The 16,739-nt window shown below is 43.7% G+C and overlaps 1 protein-coding gene across 2 annotated transcripts in view; it reads left to right on the top strand.

Annotated features, from left to right (window-relative positions):
- Nucleotides 1–15,776, top strand: part of met (MET proto-oncogene, receptor tyrosine kinase) — a 64,742-nt gene extending 48,966 nt beyond the window's left edge. The window contains exons 13-21 of one of the 2 annotated variants that reach the window (XM_079163656.1): nucleotides 1,397–1,550; nucleotides 2,817–2,951; nucleotides 4,470–4,730; nucleotides 7,768–7,848; nucleotides 10,023–10,204; nucleotides 10,419–10,528; nucleotides 10,799–10,964; nucleotides 11,106–11,242; nucleotides 14,274–15,776. In XM_079163656.1, coding sequence (XP_079019782.1) covers nucleotides 1,397–1,550; nucleotides 2,817–2,951; nucleotides 4,470–4,730; nucleotides 7,768–7,848; nucleotides 10,023–10,204; nucleotides 10,419–10,528; nucleotides 10,799–10,964; nucleotides 11,106–11,242; nucleotides 14,274–14,577 — 1,530 coding nt within the window. In that variant the 3' untranslated portion in view covers nucleotides 14,578–15,776. The remainder of the gene's footprint in view (nucleotides 1–1,396; nucleotides 1,551–2,816; nucleotides 2,952–4,469; nucleotides 4,731–7,767; nucleotides 7,849–10,022; nucleotides 10,205–10,418; nucleotides 10,529–10,798; nucleotides 10,965–11,105; nucleotides 11,243–14,273) is intronic. The other variant, XM_079163657.1, reaches the window with a different exon arrangement.
- Nucleotides 15,777–16,739: the final 963 nt, after the last annotated feature.

Genomic DNA, 16,739 nt, shown 5'->3' with positions numbered 1-16,739 from the left:
AATTCATGGGAAACGCAAACATTCCTTCAGCGCTCCAGATCGTTTACAGCTAACTTCAATAACCCCCCCTGTGCTAATGCAGTCCCTTATACAGACAAAAAGAAAAAAGAAAGCAGCTCAGGGAGAATTTATGAGACAGTGTGCTGAGTGAAAGGGCTCAGCATCCAGCTGTCTTGTCACTTGAACATAATTCATGAGAAGGAGGCGTACAGTACGGAGCTGTCAGAGGAACCAAACCCCCCACCGCTCACGCTGGCTTTTATTAATGAGGGTTTAGACGGGACAGACGTTTAGCACCTGGGACTCACTCTGTGGAGATTTTTAAAAAATGAACCAACCTAAAAACCCAGCCCAGTGTGGCCAACTCTTTTAAAATGAAGGTAGCGAGCAGCATTAGCTCCAAAAGTCACTGAAAATAGCCAGAAAGTCACCAACTCCACGACACTGACAGCCCGTCCCTTCAGGCCTCCGTCCCAAGCCGCCACTCCCCCAAATGTATCATTATGAATGTATGCAACAAACGCAGATAAACATAAAACCTTCACTTTCCTGCTTTTACTCAAGTTCTCCCTCAATTTCAAGAGATTGTGAAAAGGCATTCTTGTAAATGTAGAAGCATAGTTGAGGCAGCTTAGATGATAACTCTGTCAAATCTATAATCTTTTACTTTTAAACCAAAAATGCAAGTTGCAGTTTTCGCGTCCTTGTTTGCAGCAAACGGCCTCCAAACATCCCCGCTGGGTTATAAGAGCTTTGATAAGAGACGCGTCCTAACTTTTTATGACACAAACTAATATCAGACGCTGCGTCTCCCTCAGAGATAACTTCCAGCGGTCGCCGTTCTCCAGGCCGGACGTTGTCGGCCTCATCGCTGTTGACTTGTGAACTGGTCTTCAGAGGAAAAGCCTGTATCTCAGGGGATGGTCAGCCAATATCCCTTAGCTCACACACACACACACACACACACACACACACACACACACACCGTCCCATCTGCAGCAGCAGGCAGCAGTAGAAACCTCATTTCCACTAAACCTAATAATAGCAGAAGCAATATCACTGATGTAATCTGCCTCCAGACTGTGGAAACAGACTGTGTGTGTGTGTGTGTGTGTGTGTGTGTGTGTGTGTGTGTGTGTGTGCGTGCGTGTGTGTGTGTGTGTGTGTGTGTGTGTGTGTGTGTGTGTGTGTGTGTGCGTGTTGTTGCTTACCATATACCTGAATGCCAGTTTAATACCTTTTTACATTCTTGTGTATCTGTATATGCCAGTTCTTCAGTTGATTACCTCTGACCTCCGTATGGTTGGAGAGTTGATCGTTAGTAATTATCGGTGTAGTTAATATAAACTTCCTTCCCTCTGTGACACTCCAAACCTTCTTTTTCGCTTCTTCTCAGTGGCGCCAGGCGGACTCCATCCGGCACCTGGGCAAGGTGACGCTGGCTCAGGAGCCGGACTACACGGGCCTCGTCGTGGGCTGCGTGTGCGTCAGCCTGCTGCTGCTGCTGCTGGGAACGCTGCTCATGTGGAGGAGGAACAAACACATCGACGGTAGGAGAGCAGAGACGACGGGGGGGGGGGGGGGGGGTCAAAGGTCAAAGGAGCTAGCTTTAATCCTAGACAGTGACCGACTGGCTTTGAGTTCACAGTCCTTTCTAATGTTATCTGCTTTCGAAATATTGTGTTAATGAGACTCTCCAGTCAGGTCAAGTCCAGTGAGGTTGTGAAATACAACTGGGTGAAGCCAGAATATTGAGTCAATATTTTGCAAACGAGGAGGCGGCAACACCGAATCTGCCAATAAGAATGAAATATGTGAACGAATGGAGATTAGATTAAATAGATTTTAAAGTCCCAGTGGAGCGGAAGTTACGTTTTCAAATGTTTGATGACTCAGCGTGTCCTCATGCAGCGGTTCGTATGATATCCTACAAACAGTTACTCCTCGTCTATCGTAAGTTTTCCTACAAAAGTCGAGCAACACGTGTCACATTACGCTCATTACAGTCTTTTCAAAATAAAGTTCCATTTAAATGGGACTTTAAATCTGTATAATAGCGTGCTGCAGGAACAAGCTATGAAACCTGGAAATGAATCAGCATCTTTGTGTTCCCTCATCTGGAAGTCAATGTTTTTGTTTTTAATGGGTAGTTGGTTGGATACTTGACATAAGGTCTGTGGTTCACACAAGCTTAAGATACAGTCAGTAATTACCTCGCTCGTGAATTTTGAAGCTCTGAAGCGTCTTTAAAAAGTCGGTCGCTAACAAGAGGCTACATGAGACTATTAGACATCATCACGCCGACATAGCCTAACGTTAGCTTTTTACTTCTGCCGATTGTATCCATGCTTCAAAGGAACATAAAAGTGGTGAATATTTGTGAAGATTGTCCGTCTGAACAAAACGTTGATTTGCCACAGAGCTTATTTTCTGCAATAATCAAAGATCCAAAGGGAAAATCCAGATGTTTTTTTTGTCGAGGGAACCAGTGCGAAGCTAACTTCCTGGTTGGACTATAACATGACGTCATCGCTGCAGCAGCCCGTGTGTGTTCGTATGTTTGCGTTCATGCTGCTGGAGTTCAGTGCGTCTTCTCTGTGTGCATGTGTGTCTGCTGGGTTTTCTTTGGCCTGGTGGTTTTATCACAGTGAGCTTGTGTGTTGGGAGCATCTTTCTGAGTAATTCTCTCATCTCTCTCCCTCCCTTTTATATCGTTTATCTCACCCCTCTCTTCTCTCTCACCTCTCCTTCTACTCGCTTCCTATCTCCTTTATGTCTCCATCATTCCTTCTCTCCCTTCCTCGCTCTACTTCTAGATCTGTCTGAGGTGTGGTATGATGGCCGGGGTCACATCCAGCATCTGGACAGGCTGGCTAACGCGAGGAGCGTCAGCCCCACTAACGAAATGGTCTCGCACGAGTCCGTCGACTATAGAACAACCCTGATGGAGGGTACGTCAACCAGATAAGCCCCTCCCCCTACCCCCCCACCTGACATCCTCTTGTCCCACCTCCCATTTACCTGCTTACCTCCCTGTGGGGCTGAACGCTATGCTAGCGGCGCATGCCTTAACATGTTCTGAACTAACATCCGCAGGCTTTTTTTTTTCTGAGTGGAGCATGTACCCCATAATCCCAATGTTTTACATTTTTTAAGTTTAAGTTTTTTGAAGCTAAAGTAGTTTTTTAAGTTTAATTAAGTTTTAAAGCTTTTTTTAAGTTGAAGTTATTTAAGTTTTTTGAGTTTTTAATTTTAGTTTTTTCATTACAAACAAAAATCCTCAAATTAGCCGAGAATACATGTTAAAAAAAGGACTTTAGATCTTCCCTGTTAATCTTTTTTTCAAAAGTCATCAAATAATTGTTGACTTTTCGTGGTGCGGATTCATCTAAATGTGTCTGCTGTGGCTGTAAACGAGTAGAGCTCACACCCATACGATTGTGTCGACAATCTGCTCATAAGTGTCTTCGAAATAAGTCATAATAAGGCATAAAGAACGACTAATCGACTCAAGAGAGTTTAGTCGAGAAGACCAAAACAACCGATTAGTCGTCTAGTAGAGGGGGCAGCTCTAATAGTTAGTGGGCCATGAAACTAAACCTATTAAAGGCTTGAAAAGAGCTGGTTTTCTGTTGGTTAGTCACTGATTTCGACCCCGTTCATAATCCAAGCCGTATGATCTGATTAATTATTAAGAAAATACTAATTAGTGGAATTTTGCAGGTGTTAAATGAGTTGTTTTTCTCTTAAAGGAAATATTCACACAGATACAGGTGTATTGAAAAGTCTCACTTGAGCCTTGAGAGAAGAAGATGTTTTTAATAAATTGTTATAATGTTTTGGTATCTGTTGACTTTGGTCACGATTGTTAAAACACTCTTCTTACGGCTCAAATGATTTAAAAAAAATCGATCCAAAGCAATTTCTTTTAGTGAACTGTAAACTGACCAACGGGCCAGTCTTCCCCAACTTTGATGTGATCTTAAGAGTCACCTGTGGTTTCGGTTTCTTGCGCTTGAATCCTGAGGGCGTTGGGGGGGGCCGCTCCATGTATTCTGATCCTGAGTATGATGGGCAAAGCAATTTTCCTGCGTCTAAACAGTGCCTTGAAAGGCTAAAAACGTGAGTAGATAGACTTACTAATGAACTAATGCTTGTCCTCGGGGAGAGTTGGGGTTTAGGATCAGCGGTGGTAAATGTATACGGTTATACCTGAGCTCATTATGTCTGTAAGTCCCCTCTGTCCCCTTCTTTGGAAAACATTTTGAAACTGCTGCACGCAGTTTCTTTGCCTTTTACTCTCCGTCCGCTAACGGCAGCAGAGGAGAAATCAGAGACTTTGTTTTTCTCCATCACAGTGTCAGGTTGCTCTCTGCCTTTGTAGCCGTTCTTTTCTGATCATGTAACACGCCTTGACCTCTGGAGGCCCCCGCTGATACAGTCGCTGACCCCTCCGTTGCTTCTTCCAGATCAGGGCACCGACAGGCCCGAGACATGCCGGGCTGCTCCTCCGGTCTACGGGGGCAACGGGGAGCTGCTGTCTCCCAGACTGAGGAGGATGGGAGGTGGTCTGGGTCTGGGAATGGAGGGCGAGCTGGTGTCCCCCCTGCTGATGGCCCCGGTCCACATCGACCCGTCCTGCCTCCACCCGGACCTGCTGACCGAGGTGCAGCACGTGGTGATCGCCAGGGAGCAGCTGCTGCTCCACCTCAACCAGGTCATCGGCAGAGGTCGGTCACAGAAATACTTCCTTCGCTGTTAAAATAGATCGTTTTAAAGTATTACATATCACTGGGTCTCTCTCGGGGGTCATGTTTTCATTTATTTTGGTAAAATATTTCAGGTTAATAAGAGCGGTGCAGCTTCTAAACTATGGTATAGAGAGGCTAAGTCCCGCCCCCTCTTGTGGACAACCATGCGACCCTGTTTTAAAAGCTGCATTCTCTCTAGTGTCCACCAGGGGGCGACTCCTCTGGTTGTATAGAAGTCTATGAGAAAATGACTCTACTTCTCTCTTGATTTATTCCCTCAGTAAACATTGTAAACATGAGTTTATGGTCTCAATCTCTACTTTCAAGTCTTCTTCAATACAGCATGATGTTCATTTGGTAAACTATGATCCATTTAGAGTCACATTTTTTAGATTTTCGGAAATGTCAATGGAGTGAACGAATGACATTTTCACTTCCAGAACTGGAGCTGTTAAAAACTTTGAGCGCTATTGAAAAATGTTTTTTGTCATAAGTGCTCATAACAGCTACCCAGTTCTTCTACTTACTCTCAACTAAAAGGAAATGTTAAATGCATAATTTCTGGTGCATTTCTTGGCAAAACAAAACATTTTCCAGGAAGGAGCTGCTGGCTGCTAATGTGCAAAATAAAACAGCGAGGCAGACGCTTATAAGTTGAAAATGTTACGTCAATACAAACCGCCGTGTCAAAGCTTTTAAAGCATAAATTCAGAACTGAGCAATCATCAATCCGAGTGCCACCGTTGCAACTATGCTCGAAAATATTCAGGGCGTGTGCCTCTGATGCTGAAGAATGCATTAAAGAAGAGGATTATCATAAATAATAACGCAAAATAAAAGTGATAAACAATGAACTAAAACATGAAAGATTGTCTCATCCATCGGTGTTTGCCTAAAGTCTGTTTTTAGTCTTTTCTGTTGTATCCAATATATATTTAGCGTCCAGCATCTTAAAAATGTATTTTGCAATAAATAACGAAAGCGTTATTCCACTGCAAAAAATCCCCGGTGGGACTTTATCTCATGTGGAGTGATGCTATCATCCAGCGAGCTCAGAATGAATATAAGATTTATGTGAAGCGATGCGAAAAGATAAAGTCGCCCACAGGGAGCTTAATTTTCTGCTTCATCAAAACCGCAAGACACAAAAATCACCTCGCACTTAAGTAGCCGAGTCAGACCCACGGATTAAATTCAACTTCAAGAGGTGAAAGACCCCAAACGCAGCCCTCTGCCCCCCCCCCTGAAGAAAGGAGCCTGGATTTGGGGGCTGTTGCGTAGGATGATTTGTCCACAGCTAGTATTCCCAGGCTCCATTGTTGGGAGTCGTAATCCGACCCCCTCGGACATTTTACGGGGACGTGATAGGAGAACGCCGCGCTCATTTTATTCCCCGCACCCCTCCCGGTCTGGGGGTGAAACCCTCACGTCTTAAGAGATATAATTCAATGAAATGCACAATAATTCAAGGGGGTTTGGCAGAGGCTAATGGCCTGCGTGGGGCTTTAATGAATAAAGCTTCATACTGGGTTACTTGAGGGGGCAGATTTAGTGTGAGGGTGACGGTAACTTAAGAGAATCTGAATTAGCTGTTTGAAAACAGGTCGTTTTCAAACCGTGCGGGCATGCACAACATGAAATCACCTTGATGCTTCTGCTCTAAACTAAATAATTCCTATGCGTGAGCAGTGGAGAGAGATTTTCTTCTAATTTCTGGGAAAGTTCTGTGATCATGGAGCCAACTGGCAGGACGCAAGATCTTAATCATAGAGGCTCTGTCATGAAAAAAAACATCCATAAAGGGGGGGGGGGCTTCAGCAAGCCAAGATGGAAATGAAGGATGCTGGATTCTTGCACAACATCCCCAAAAATCGGCCCCGCAAACGTCTTCATGGTCATTTGGCCGGTGCCATGCAGCTGTTACCGTTTATGGGCAAACGTCAGTTCGCTCGTTCATCCATCAGGACGAGTACGTGAAGCAACAGGCGGTGATCAGAATCAGACTTTAGTTTATTGGACGAGTATGTTCGCTTTCACAAGGAGTTGGAATCAGGCTGTCAGCACACGCACTGGTGATGCTTCGGCTCAGGCCTCATGGGTTAGTTAGTAAGACATTACGGTGTCATCGCAATTAACTTTAAATTATTTGCAGGCACGTGATTATTTGGGATGTAAAATAAAAAGTTTCATCAAAGTCTGCCACCAATAGGGATGTTTAAGCTTTATTGTCCTGTTTGTGTTTCGGTTTTAAGTCACTTTTTGTCAAATTCTTAAATCATTTCAATATTATTTGTGACTTTGATGAAACATGTGGGGCAAACTAAGCTTTGTTATAACTTATGCGTACAACTTTATTTTGCGTCTCTATTATAAAGGACGTACAGTAATGATGGATCAGACCACAAATGAGACAAGAATTAGCATTAGCGAGCTAGCGTGTCCCTCCGCCACCGCTGCTAGACTTCTCATCCGGAGCTCCGGGTCCGGTGATCAATATGAGAGAATTAATTTGCCTATTTAACACACACGGTTACATTTATATAAACTCTCATAAAGCAGCTAAAATATGATTTGACAGTTTAATTACTGGGCTCCGTGGGAGGGAGACTGTGTCATGGGAATTTCAAAATAAAGGCGTATCTTATATATGGCGATGTGTATCGATGTTTTCACTTTTGCAGCCGTGATATTAGATCATTGGTCATTAAATCAATATATATTTATATACAGATTGATGTAGTGTTTCACCCCCTAGAAGAAAGAGGTTGGTTAACAGCCCAAAGTACAGACTGATCCTGGCTTCCATTGTTCACCTGCTTCACAGTTGTGACCTCATCGCCATTAGGACTGAACATTTTAATCTCAAGCGTCACCGTTTCAAATGGACGTCTTTCAGGGAGGCTTATTTTTCCGCGTGGGTTGATTTGCAAGGAGGGACCCTACAGGTTTGAACAGGAGCTGCTGAATTCACCGATGCCGACTGATTCTGATTGACGCGTCATGTTGTAACCTGCAGGTCACTTCGGATGTGTTTTCCACGGAACGCTGCTTGAGCCGGACGGGCAGAAGCAGCACTGTGCCATCAAGTCCCTGAACCGTAAGTGCAAAAACCCACTTTACATGTAAAAGCCTTTAGAAAGAAGCAAAATTACACGTTTCCCCTTTAACTGTCACAAGAAGAATGTACTGAGCATAAAAGCTTTTTCTTTCTTTTCTGCAACGCCCGGCTTGACATTTATCATTTCTTTACATAGATTCGTCCGTACCATCTTCTTTTTACAAAGAAAAGAGTGTTGCGGCTTTCATTTACGTTTGGAAGTTTAAAACAGTGGGAGGTTCTTAAGCTCAAGAGTACCAGAAACATTTAATTGCACAGTTTAAATTTAAAGGTACGGTGTTTAGGATTTGGTGACATCTGTCGGTGAGGTTGCACATTGCAGCCAACTGAATACCCCTCCGCTCTCTCCTTCCTTTCTGCGAATGGCGTTCGCCTCGCTCAGAGGCCATCCATACCATAATAACACTACTTTAGGAGCAACGGTAGACAAGACAGCTGCTGTCGGTACCGTGGTTTTGCACTCTGCAGCTCACGTTAAACAAGTTTCACAAGGAGAACTACGGTGGCCTTCAGGTAGCATAAAAACACTAAAGGCTTTGCTTTAGAGCCAGTGTTCAGTTTGTCCTTTCTGGGCTTCTGTAGAAACATGGCGGTGCAACATCGAAACTTAAGCACAGAAGTTAGGGGACACATTAGACTTCTGGTTTCAGAACACAAACATCAGTCTCCTGGTTGAAAGTCTGGTCTTTTTTTAGAGCCGCCCGACCTCCACCCTCTGTGGACTTTGTTGCTCCTTCTACTACGTCACCTGTCAAACTAATTGCGTGGGTTATGAATTGATTATATTGCATGAATTTTTGTAGGTATTTGCTACTAACAGTGTATGAAAACAGCCTTTACTTTAGGCTTAAAATCATGCAATGCTAAAAAAAAAACAACTTCAAAGTGTTTTCAAAAGCATGTAGTCTTGTAATGTGAAATGTGTTGACTGTATGGGAAGCTATGTTCATGTAACGTCTTAAGTTCAACAAAATGCTCCTGATGTCCGACTTCTAGGGACTTTTTATTTTTATTTTTTTTCAGAACAAACACACTCGACACTCTCTCCTCATTCAAACATATTCACATCCAGCCGTAATTATTCTCCATCCTACATCTGCTTATAATGCGTACTTATTGTATGATATCACAACGCTCCAATAGCATTAAGGATCTTCATCTCATCAGAGCCCCCGAGTCCTTTTTGGCTGAGCCGATGGTGATGAACGAGCGTCCCACGGTGAGGACGGCATTAGGGTCCCCCCTAATCGTGTAACCTGTCAGTTGGACCGAGGGAGATTGATGCCGGAGTAATGTGGGGGAAAGCTCAGGGAGCCACCAAACACAGCGGGATGGGATGAACTCGGCCTGCTGGGGTTTCGTCCTCTGGGATTTGGACCTTTTTTATTAAGTTTAGTGATTTCTCAAGGCGCCGTGTCATCGTTTTTTCTGCGTTCTTTTGTTATATTTGAGACCTTGAGTTGGTGCTTTTCCTCTAATATATATATTACTGAGACGATTTGTTGAAAGTAGAAGAGCCAAAGACGCATTTTCTATGATATGACGTCATTTTTGGCTTTGATATCAAACGTCATCCCTTGCTATCTTTTGGGGGGGGGGGGGGGGTCTAACCTCTGGTTTCTCCAGACATAAAGAGCTTCCATCTCTAACCAGATTACAGCAGAGTCAGTGGGGCTAAAGTGCGGGACATCAGAGGCAGGGATGCAATCGGTAAATGGGAGTTTGGCTTGGGTCAGGTCCGGGTGAGGATATTTTTTTTTTGCTTGATTACCATCATCATCCTTTTTTTCCCCCCAGAAGGTATATAAGGAATGACCTTCATGCTGATGTCAGTACAGCAGAGTTTCTCCACATCTTTAAATGTAGCACTCCATAATAAATCCCACATCGCCAACTCTTCTGTCCTTTACCTGCTCTGGAATATAACAACTGTTTATTAGGGCCATTGTAGGTAAAAAAAAGAAAAAAAAGAATCTGAGTGTCGGCGGGGAATCAAAATCCAAGAAAAAACTTTAGACAAAGATTACATTTGAATGTCATCTCCCTCCCCGTAGTTTATAAAAAACGTCACCCTCAATGACCATAATACGCCGTCATCGTTTCCTCATCTACAATTTGCTAATGTTTTATTTTTCTTTACGTTTTTTATGAAGGCATCACAGATCTGGAAGAGGTGTCCCAGTTCCTAAAGGAGGGGATCATCATGAAGGACTTCAGCCACACGAACGTCCTCTCTCTTCTGGGAATCTGCCTTCCGCCAGAGGGCTCGCCGCTGGTGGTTCTGCCCTACATGAAGCACGGCGACCTGCGCAACTTTATCCGCGATGAAGGACATGTATGTACACAAGATAGACGCATGCATGTTCCGATTTATTCACAGGCTCTTGAAATGCATATTGAGAGATTTATACATATATGTGCTGTGGAGAAATTGTAAAAATTAAAATGATGTACGGCACATTCTACGAAGATCACTTTGAAGTAGAAATGATGTCAAACCAAGACAGTTGTTTGTCTCCCAGTCCTCTGATGGTAGTTTTTACCAACAGAACCCGACAGTGAAGGACCTGATGGGCTTCGGGCTGCAGGTGGCCAGAGGGATGGAGTATCTGGCCAGCAAGAAGTTTGTCCACCGAGACCTAGCTGCCAGGAACTGCATGTGAGTTCACATCTATCAGCCATACCAGTGTGTTCTACAGTATAAATACAGCAAGGTACTATAGATGAGACTGACCCGTCAGAATCGTCTTTACGAGGATCCTTGAACACATCACGACGAACGCTTAAAATTCTGATATTTCTTCAAATACGGCTCGGAAGAAGAGAACAGAAAAAAACATAATGCTGTAGAGGAGATGAGAACGAATACAAGAGAAAGAAACAATAGAATCCAGAATAAGAAAAAGTGACTTCTTCTTTGACCCGACAGGCTGGATGAGAGCTACACGGTGAAGGTGGCCGACTTCGGCCTGGCCAGAGACGTTTACGACAAAGAATATTACAGCGTCCACAACAAGAGCGGAGTCAAGCTGCCCGTCAAGTGGATGGCTCTGGAGAGTCTGCAGACGCACAAGTTCACCCCCAAGTCAGACGTGGTGAGGGCTCTTGGCAATTTTTATTTTACATTACAACAAACAATGTGATGTAAATAACTTCAGAATCAGTGTCCAAGGATAAAAGTGTGGTTATTGTAAAAGGACAAAGGTGGGAGTTAATGTTCTTGTGTTTCCTTGTAGTGGTCGTTTGGCGTGTTGCTTTGGGAACTGATGACCCGCGGAGCTCCACCGTATTCGGATGTGAACTCCTTCGACATCACCGTGTTCCTGCTGCAGGGGAGGAGGCTGCTGCAGCCCGAGTTCTGCCCCGACGCTCTGTAAGTGTACTCACACACACACACACACACACACACACACACTTATATCTATACCAGGGGGCTCCAACAAGTAGCTACCCGTTTCTGTGATAACACAAAGTCACTTAGTTTAAACTTCCATCCAATCAAACTCACAGATACACCAACCCCTTCTGACACAAAATGATTTTATATATATATATATATATATATATATATATATATGATGATCAGCTGTCAATTAGCGAGTTATGCTGCTTTCAAGTCTGTGTTACATCCAGGCGACAACCTCCGGTTCTGCCGAGTGAAGCCGATGCCGATGTGTCTTTAAACATACACTCGCTACTGACCAGCAGGGGGCGACTCCTCTGGTTGTATAGAAGTCTATGAGAAAATGACTCTACTTCTCACTTAAATTAGTTATCTCAGTAAACATTGTAAACATGAGTTTATGGTCTCAATCTCTAGTTTCAAGTCAACAACATTGACGATGACTACGTCCATTTCTTATATACAGTCTACGAACAGAGACGGTAGAAGAGCTGAAAACAACGCTTAAAAGACAACATTTCTCTTCACCAAACAGACGAAGAAAGCTAGCGCAGCAACAAAGGCTTTATTTAGCGACGCACATCCCAACAAAACACAAAAATCCCTTCGCCTACGGTGTGATTTTAATAGAGGTGATGACTGCGGTGACCGAAAACGTTATTAAAGCACCATCAAAGTAAGACAAACGTTATGTCTGCTATTTCAGATGTACTACTTGGTGCCATGAGCAGCTTTCGACACTTTTATTTAGTCAAATTAGCTCTCAGAGGAAAAACAGGTTGGAGACCCCTGATATATACATACTAGTACTCACCTGTCATTCGCCTCCTCTAGCAAAGTGCCACGGCTCGTTTAGCGTGAGTGATATATACTTGTAGAGCTGCACTTAAACACATCACGAGGAAAGAGCTACAGTCTGAAGTCAGGAAAGGGCAGCAGGGGGAACGGGTGGAGGTGAAAGAAAGAGCAGAATAAGCAATTGTAGTCATAAATAAAAACCACTCGAGTTGAGATCATCCATCATCCACCTTAGCAATGGTCTGAAGCACACTCGCGGTCGAGCGTTACGTCTCATCGCAGCTCTGGGTCAAATAGAAGTCACAGTTTCAAATCCAAATCCAAAGTTACTTTTTTATTTTGTCTTTGTGGTAGTTAATTAAGTGTTGCCGCTCCCAAAGAGCGGTCATCACACAGAATAGAAGCATAGAAATAAAATACGGGGAGAAGGGACATTCCTGTTCAAATCAACGTAGCTGGATGGTCAGAGCGGCGGCCATTTTTATGTGTAACGACTGAAACCAGCAGTGGTGTAGGAACATTACAAAGCATAGTATAGCAGATTAAACACAAACTCTTCTCACAGCGTAGGAAAACGCATTGCCGCCACCAGATGAGTGACAACTTTGTTCGGCGTATTTTCTGTCACCAGTGTAGCATTAGAGCGTGGTGGAATTAGCAAGATAGCTCGCTAGCTAGTGAACAGCTAGCTCGCTAAATTCCGGCATGCTACGCTGGTTACAGATAACGAGCCGAAAAGCGGGCTCGTGGTCAGTGGCAGCGCTCGGTCACTCCGCCTCACTCACCTTTTTTACTTCTATGTCAACAGAGTTTGAGGTTTTGTTCTTATTTTCTTTGGATCTGTTCACATCAGAGTTTGCCAGTCTTCAGTCACAATCTAGTAGTAGTTTTTCTGCCGATAAAATACCGGCACTACCTGACGTGGCTAAAACAAGTGCAACCTCTTATGTTACGAGAAATTAAAGCAGCAAAACATACAGTGATTTATTACAAAATATCAAATCACAGGAAAGTATTTCAGTGTCTGTCAACACAGCACTCGCTGAACTGTCTATCCATTAAACTCTGACCCGCCGTTACAGTGAAACGAATGCCAAGTGGGATCTCATGCCGTGCCGATGAGGCCACGAGGTCCACTGCACGTCTGTAGTGTAGTGTGAGTGCAAATTAGAGGGGAGTGGGAGTGTTCAGGTGAGGGAGGCAGAGGCCCAAAGAGGGAGGCAGACGCCCAACGTTCCCAAGCTGCAAGTTAAACAGAGACATCAGGGGGTGATCTGCACGTCTGCAAACATTCCCTCAATCCTTCACTCCCAATCGTTCACGGGGCGTCTTGGTGATAGCAGCCGCTGGCAGATACCTCGGACGTGTGGTAATGGGCCCATTCTTCTTCATTTTCAACAATGAAGAGGGTGGCTTTGCCAAGTCGGTGGGGGGGGGGGGAAATACTAACGGCAATATCAGAGACTCAAGAGTTCTGTTGATTGATAGTCTGTCTGAAAGTTATCTTCGAGACACGTTGAAATAATAAAGACCTTTTTACCTCACATGCACTACACCTGAGAGGGAGGAATAACTTACAGCATGTTTGAGGACTGCTGAGTGGTGACGTGAACTATTAATATCTATTGCTGCATTTCAGATTGAAGCCCCTCTGATACAGTAAAAAAAACATTCGGTTTTCCGGGTTCAAATAGTGGTTAGTAGACGATTTATTGTTGCATGGAAAAAAACTCTACAAGAGGAGAGAGGAGAAACTTTATGCTGCCACAAAAATATGAAGAAATGAAAAACAAAACGTCAAAACATATCACCAGTGAAATAGCAGATACAAATAGCGCAGATGTGGACGACTGGAAAAATTGTGACCAATCAAGAGCAGACTTTTTCAGGCTTTATCGGGAGAGAGTTCTTAAAGAGACAGGCGCCCAAAACGGAGTGTTTCAGGCAGAGAGTGAATACAGGTATATTCAGACAGACAAGTGTGAGAAAAATAAAGAGTTTTCTGAACATTAAAGTGTGTCAACATGTTCTAGTAGAAACCTAAAGTACAAGTCTGAACTTGAAAATCAGCATATTATGTCCCCTTTAATTATCAGCTTTCTGATTTACTTATTAATTGTATAGTCCATAAAATAGTGTAAAGTTCTGAAAAAGGGTAAATTTGAGGATTTTGTAAAAAACAACTCCTTTCCTGTCCCTCCAGCTACACCCTGATGATCGAGTGCTGGCATCCAAAGCCGGAGCGGCGACCCTCCTTCTCCGAGCTGGTGTCGCGCATCTCCGCCATCTTCTCCAGCTTCAGCGGGGAGCACTACGTCCTGCTCAACACCACCTACGTCAACATCGAGAAGATGAGCCCTTACCCGTCTCTCCTCTCCACCTCACCCACAACCACCGCCAACCGCACCGCTTCCTCCTCGTCTTCCTCATCCGACCACTCCGCCTCCACGTCCCTGCCGGCCCAGTACCCCTTCATTTGCAACGTGAAGCGAGACTGCTGCACCTGAGAGGGGGAAAAAGTGGAGAGTGGAGGTGGAAAAAGACTCTTATAACTGAGAAAGAAAAGAGCAAAGAAGAAAGCAGTGAGGTGATGAAGAACTACTGTATGTACTTGTGAAACACTGGACACTGTATGCTGAGGAAAAACACCGTTTTTTGGAGCTTTGACTGTTCACTCAATGTACATAGATGACCTTCTCGAGCATCGCCAAACGACAAGGTCCGCCATGAACTAAAGGGCCGACCTTATCGACTTTTCTTTGACCCCCCCGGGGAGCGTGAGGTCAGCCGTCCCGCGTCCTCTACAAGAAGATTACACGACGCCGGAAAACGCCTTCTCGAAGATTCCCACCCCCCCAAAAAAAAAGATGTCATCGACTGCTGCGCCCACTCACGGAAAGGATTGATTTTCCTCTCTGGGTGGCATTGCGTGCTACGCGGATGTGGGCCTTGGACCTTTTTTTTTTTCCCGCCCGCTGTCTGTGTAATGTGAATGTTTGACAAACGGCCGTGCTTTGTGTCGCGTAGAAAATGTCACACCTCCTCCCGAAGCCCGCTTTGATAGATTGCGGCGCGCCTCTGGGTGAGTAAAACCAAGGCGCTGTGGAGGTCGATGGTTTTGCTGCTGACGGGGGGAAAGGGCAGTGTCGGTGTGAGGTGGGATGTGAAAATAACCAAAACCTGCTGCCTGTGTGCAGTTCACTGGATGCTTTATTTGTCTAATTAGCTTTTGATGTGCTTGAGGGGAGGGGCAAAAACAAAAGCATCTCGCAGCCTCCAGATGTTTCCTAGTGAGAAGTGTCAGAAGCATCTTTTATATTCCTTTTTTATCTGAAACGTCCCATCATGTCAAAACAGTGACAAAAACGTTGAGGTTTGGAGCAAATGACTTGCATTTAATTGACAGAGAACATGCTACATCTGTATAGAACGGATCCCTAGACGAAGAAAGTTCCTTTAGCGAGACGCCCACGACGTCATCCTCAACATTTCATTAATTAAATAACTTTTGGTCAAAATTACAAAAAAAAGGAAAAACCTTTTACCTCGAAGGGTTCCTGTGTTCATCTGGCTTCAGCGTTGTTGTTATGTGACTATCAGCTGTATATCACTGTATGTTTATGATGACGAAATATTTTTATGTTAACAGGCCGTACCAGTTTGTTTGTACATTTTAGCTTCTCAACCACAACTTGTGTAAAAGTTGCACTTTTGCTGAGCTTTTTTTTTTTTAAAGCATGCTGTACAGGTTTTACTCCGTTCCAGGCAGCCACTAACTTCCATTCATTTCTGTACGGTATTATGTAAGATATGTAAACATATAAAACCAAAGACATGTACACAAAATATGTTACGTCTCTTGCAAAAGCAAACACTTCATTCACAACTACGTAAATTCTTGTAAAATTGGCATTTTTGCATCACAACTTTACGATAAAAAAAACACAGTTCCAAGACAAAACGCACAGTTAACAAAGTCAAAGATGAATCTGACTAATAACATTACATATTACATTTGTTTTCTGTCCATATTGCAATAATATTGTTATTGTGAATTATTTTGGCCGGGATAGTCGTGGAGTGAAAGTCTGATATCGGGACTGCCCTGTTCAACACATTTCTTTTTTTTCTTGTGAAAAAGTGACGCCTACGTTACCCACAATGCATCTTGACCGCCGACAGGCGTGTTAAGCTAGCCTCGAGCCGCTAGTAACGGCCGCCTCTAGTGACATCACTTGAGGCATTTGATCAGATTTTATTTGTGACTGAAACATGATACAATGTATAAAAGGTTTGCTTCCTTCAGGTGGTGTATGAGGAAGGGTTACACAACTCAAGCAACTTTCAAGAGTTTTCATATTTACCTGAAATGAATGGAAACAAATGGCTGCTTTTGACAAAAATACCATTTTAATTTTAATAGTTCGCTGTGATGCAAATTAAATGTAATTTGTCGCGAATGTGCTAAAACTTCCAAATCTCTGCTGAGGTCAAAGCCCCCTTTAATGTCTGCTTTGTGTAGCAGATTATGTTTTTTATTATTTTATCTGAATGGCTGCCGATGTGACCGGGCCATTGACAGACAGGTATGAATGTTTGCTATGACAAGAAAAAATTGCTGTACTATATATTTTTGTATCGATGATGAGCCTCTTCTTTAGATCTGGTC

The sequence above is a fragment of the Pholis gunnellus genome (genome assembly GCF_910591455.1).
Source record: "Pholis gunnellus genome assembly, chromosome: 7".
NCBI lineage: Eukaryota > Metazoa > Chordata > Actinopteri > Perciformes > Pholidae > Pholis > Pholis gunnellus.
The sequence above is the reverse complement of the archived record's forward strand: the minus strand, read 5'-3'. Positions and strand labels throughout refer to the sequence as shown.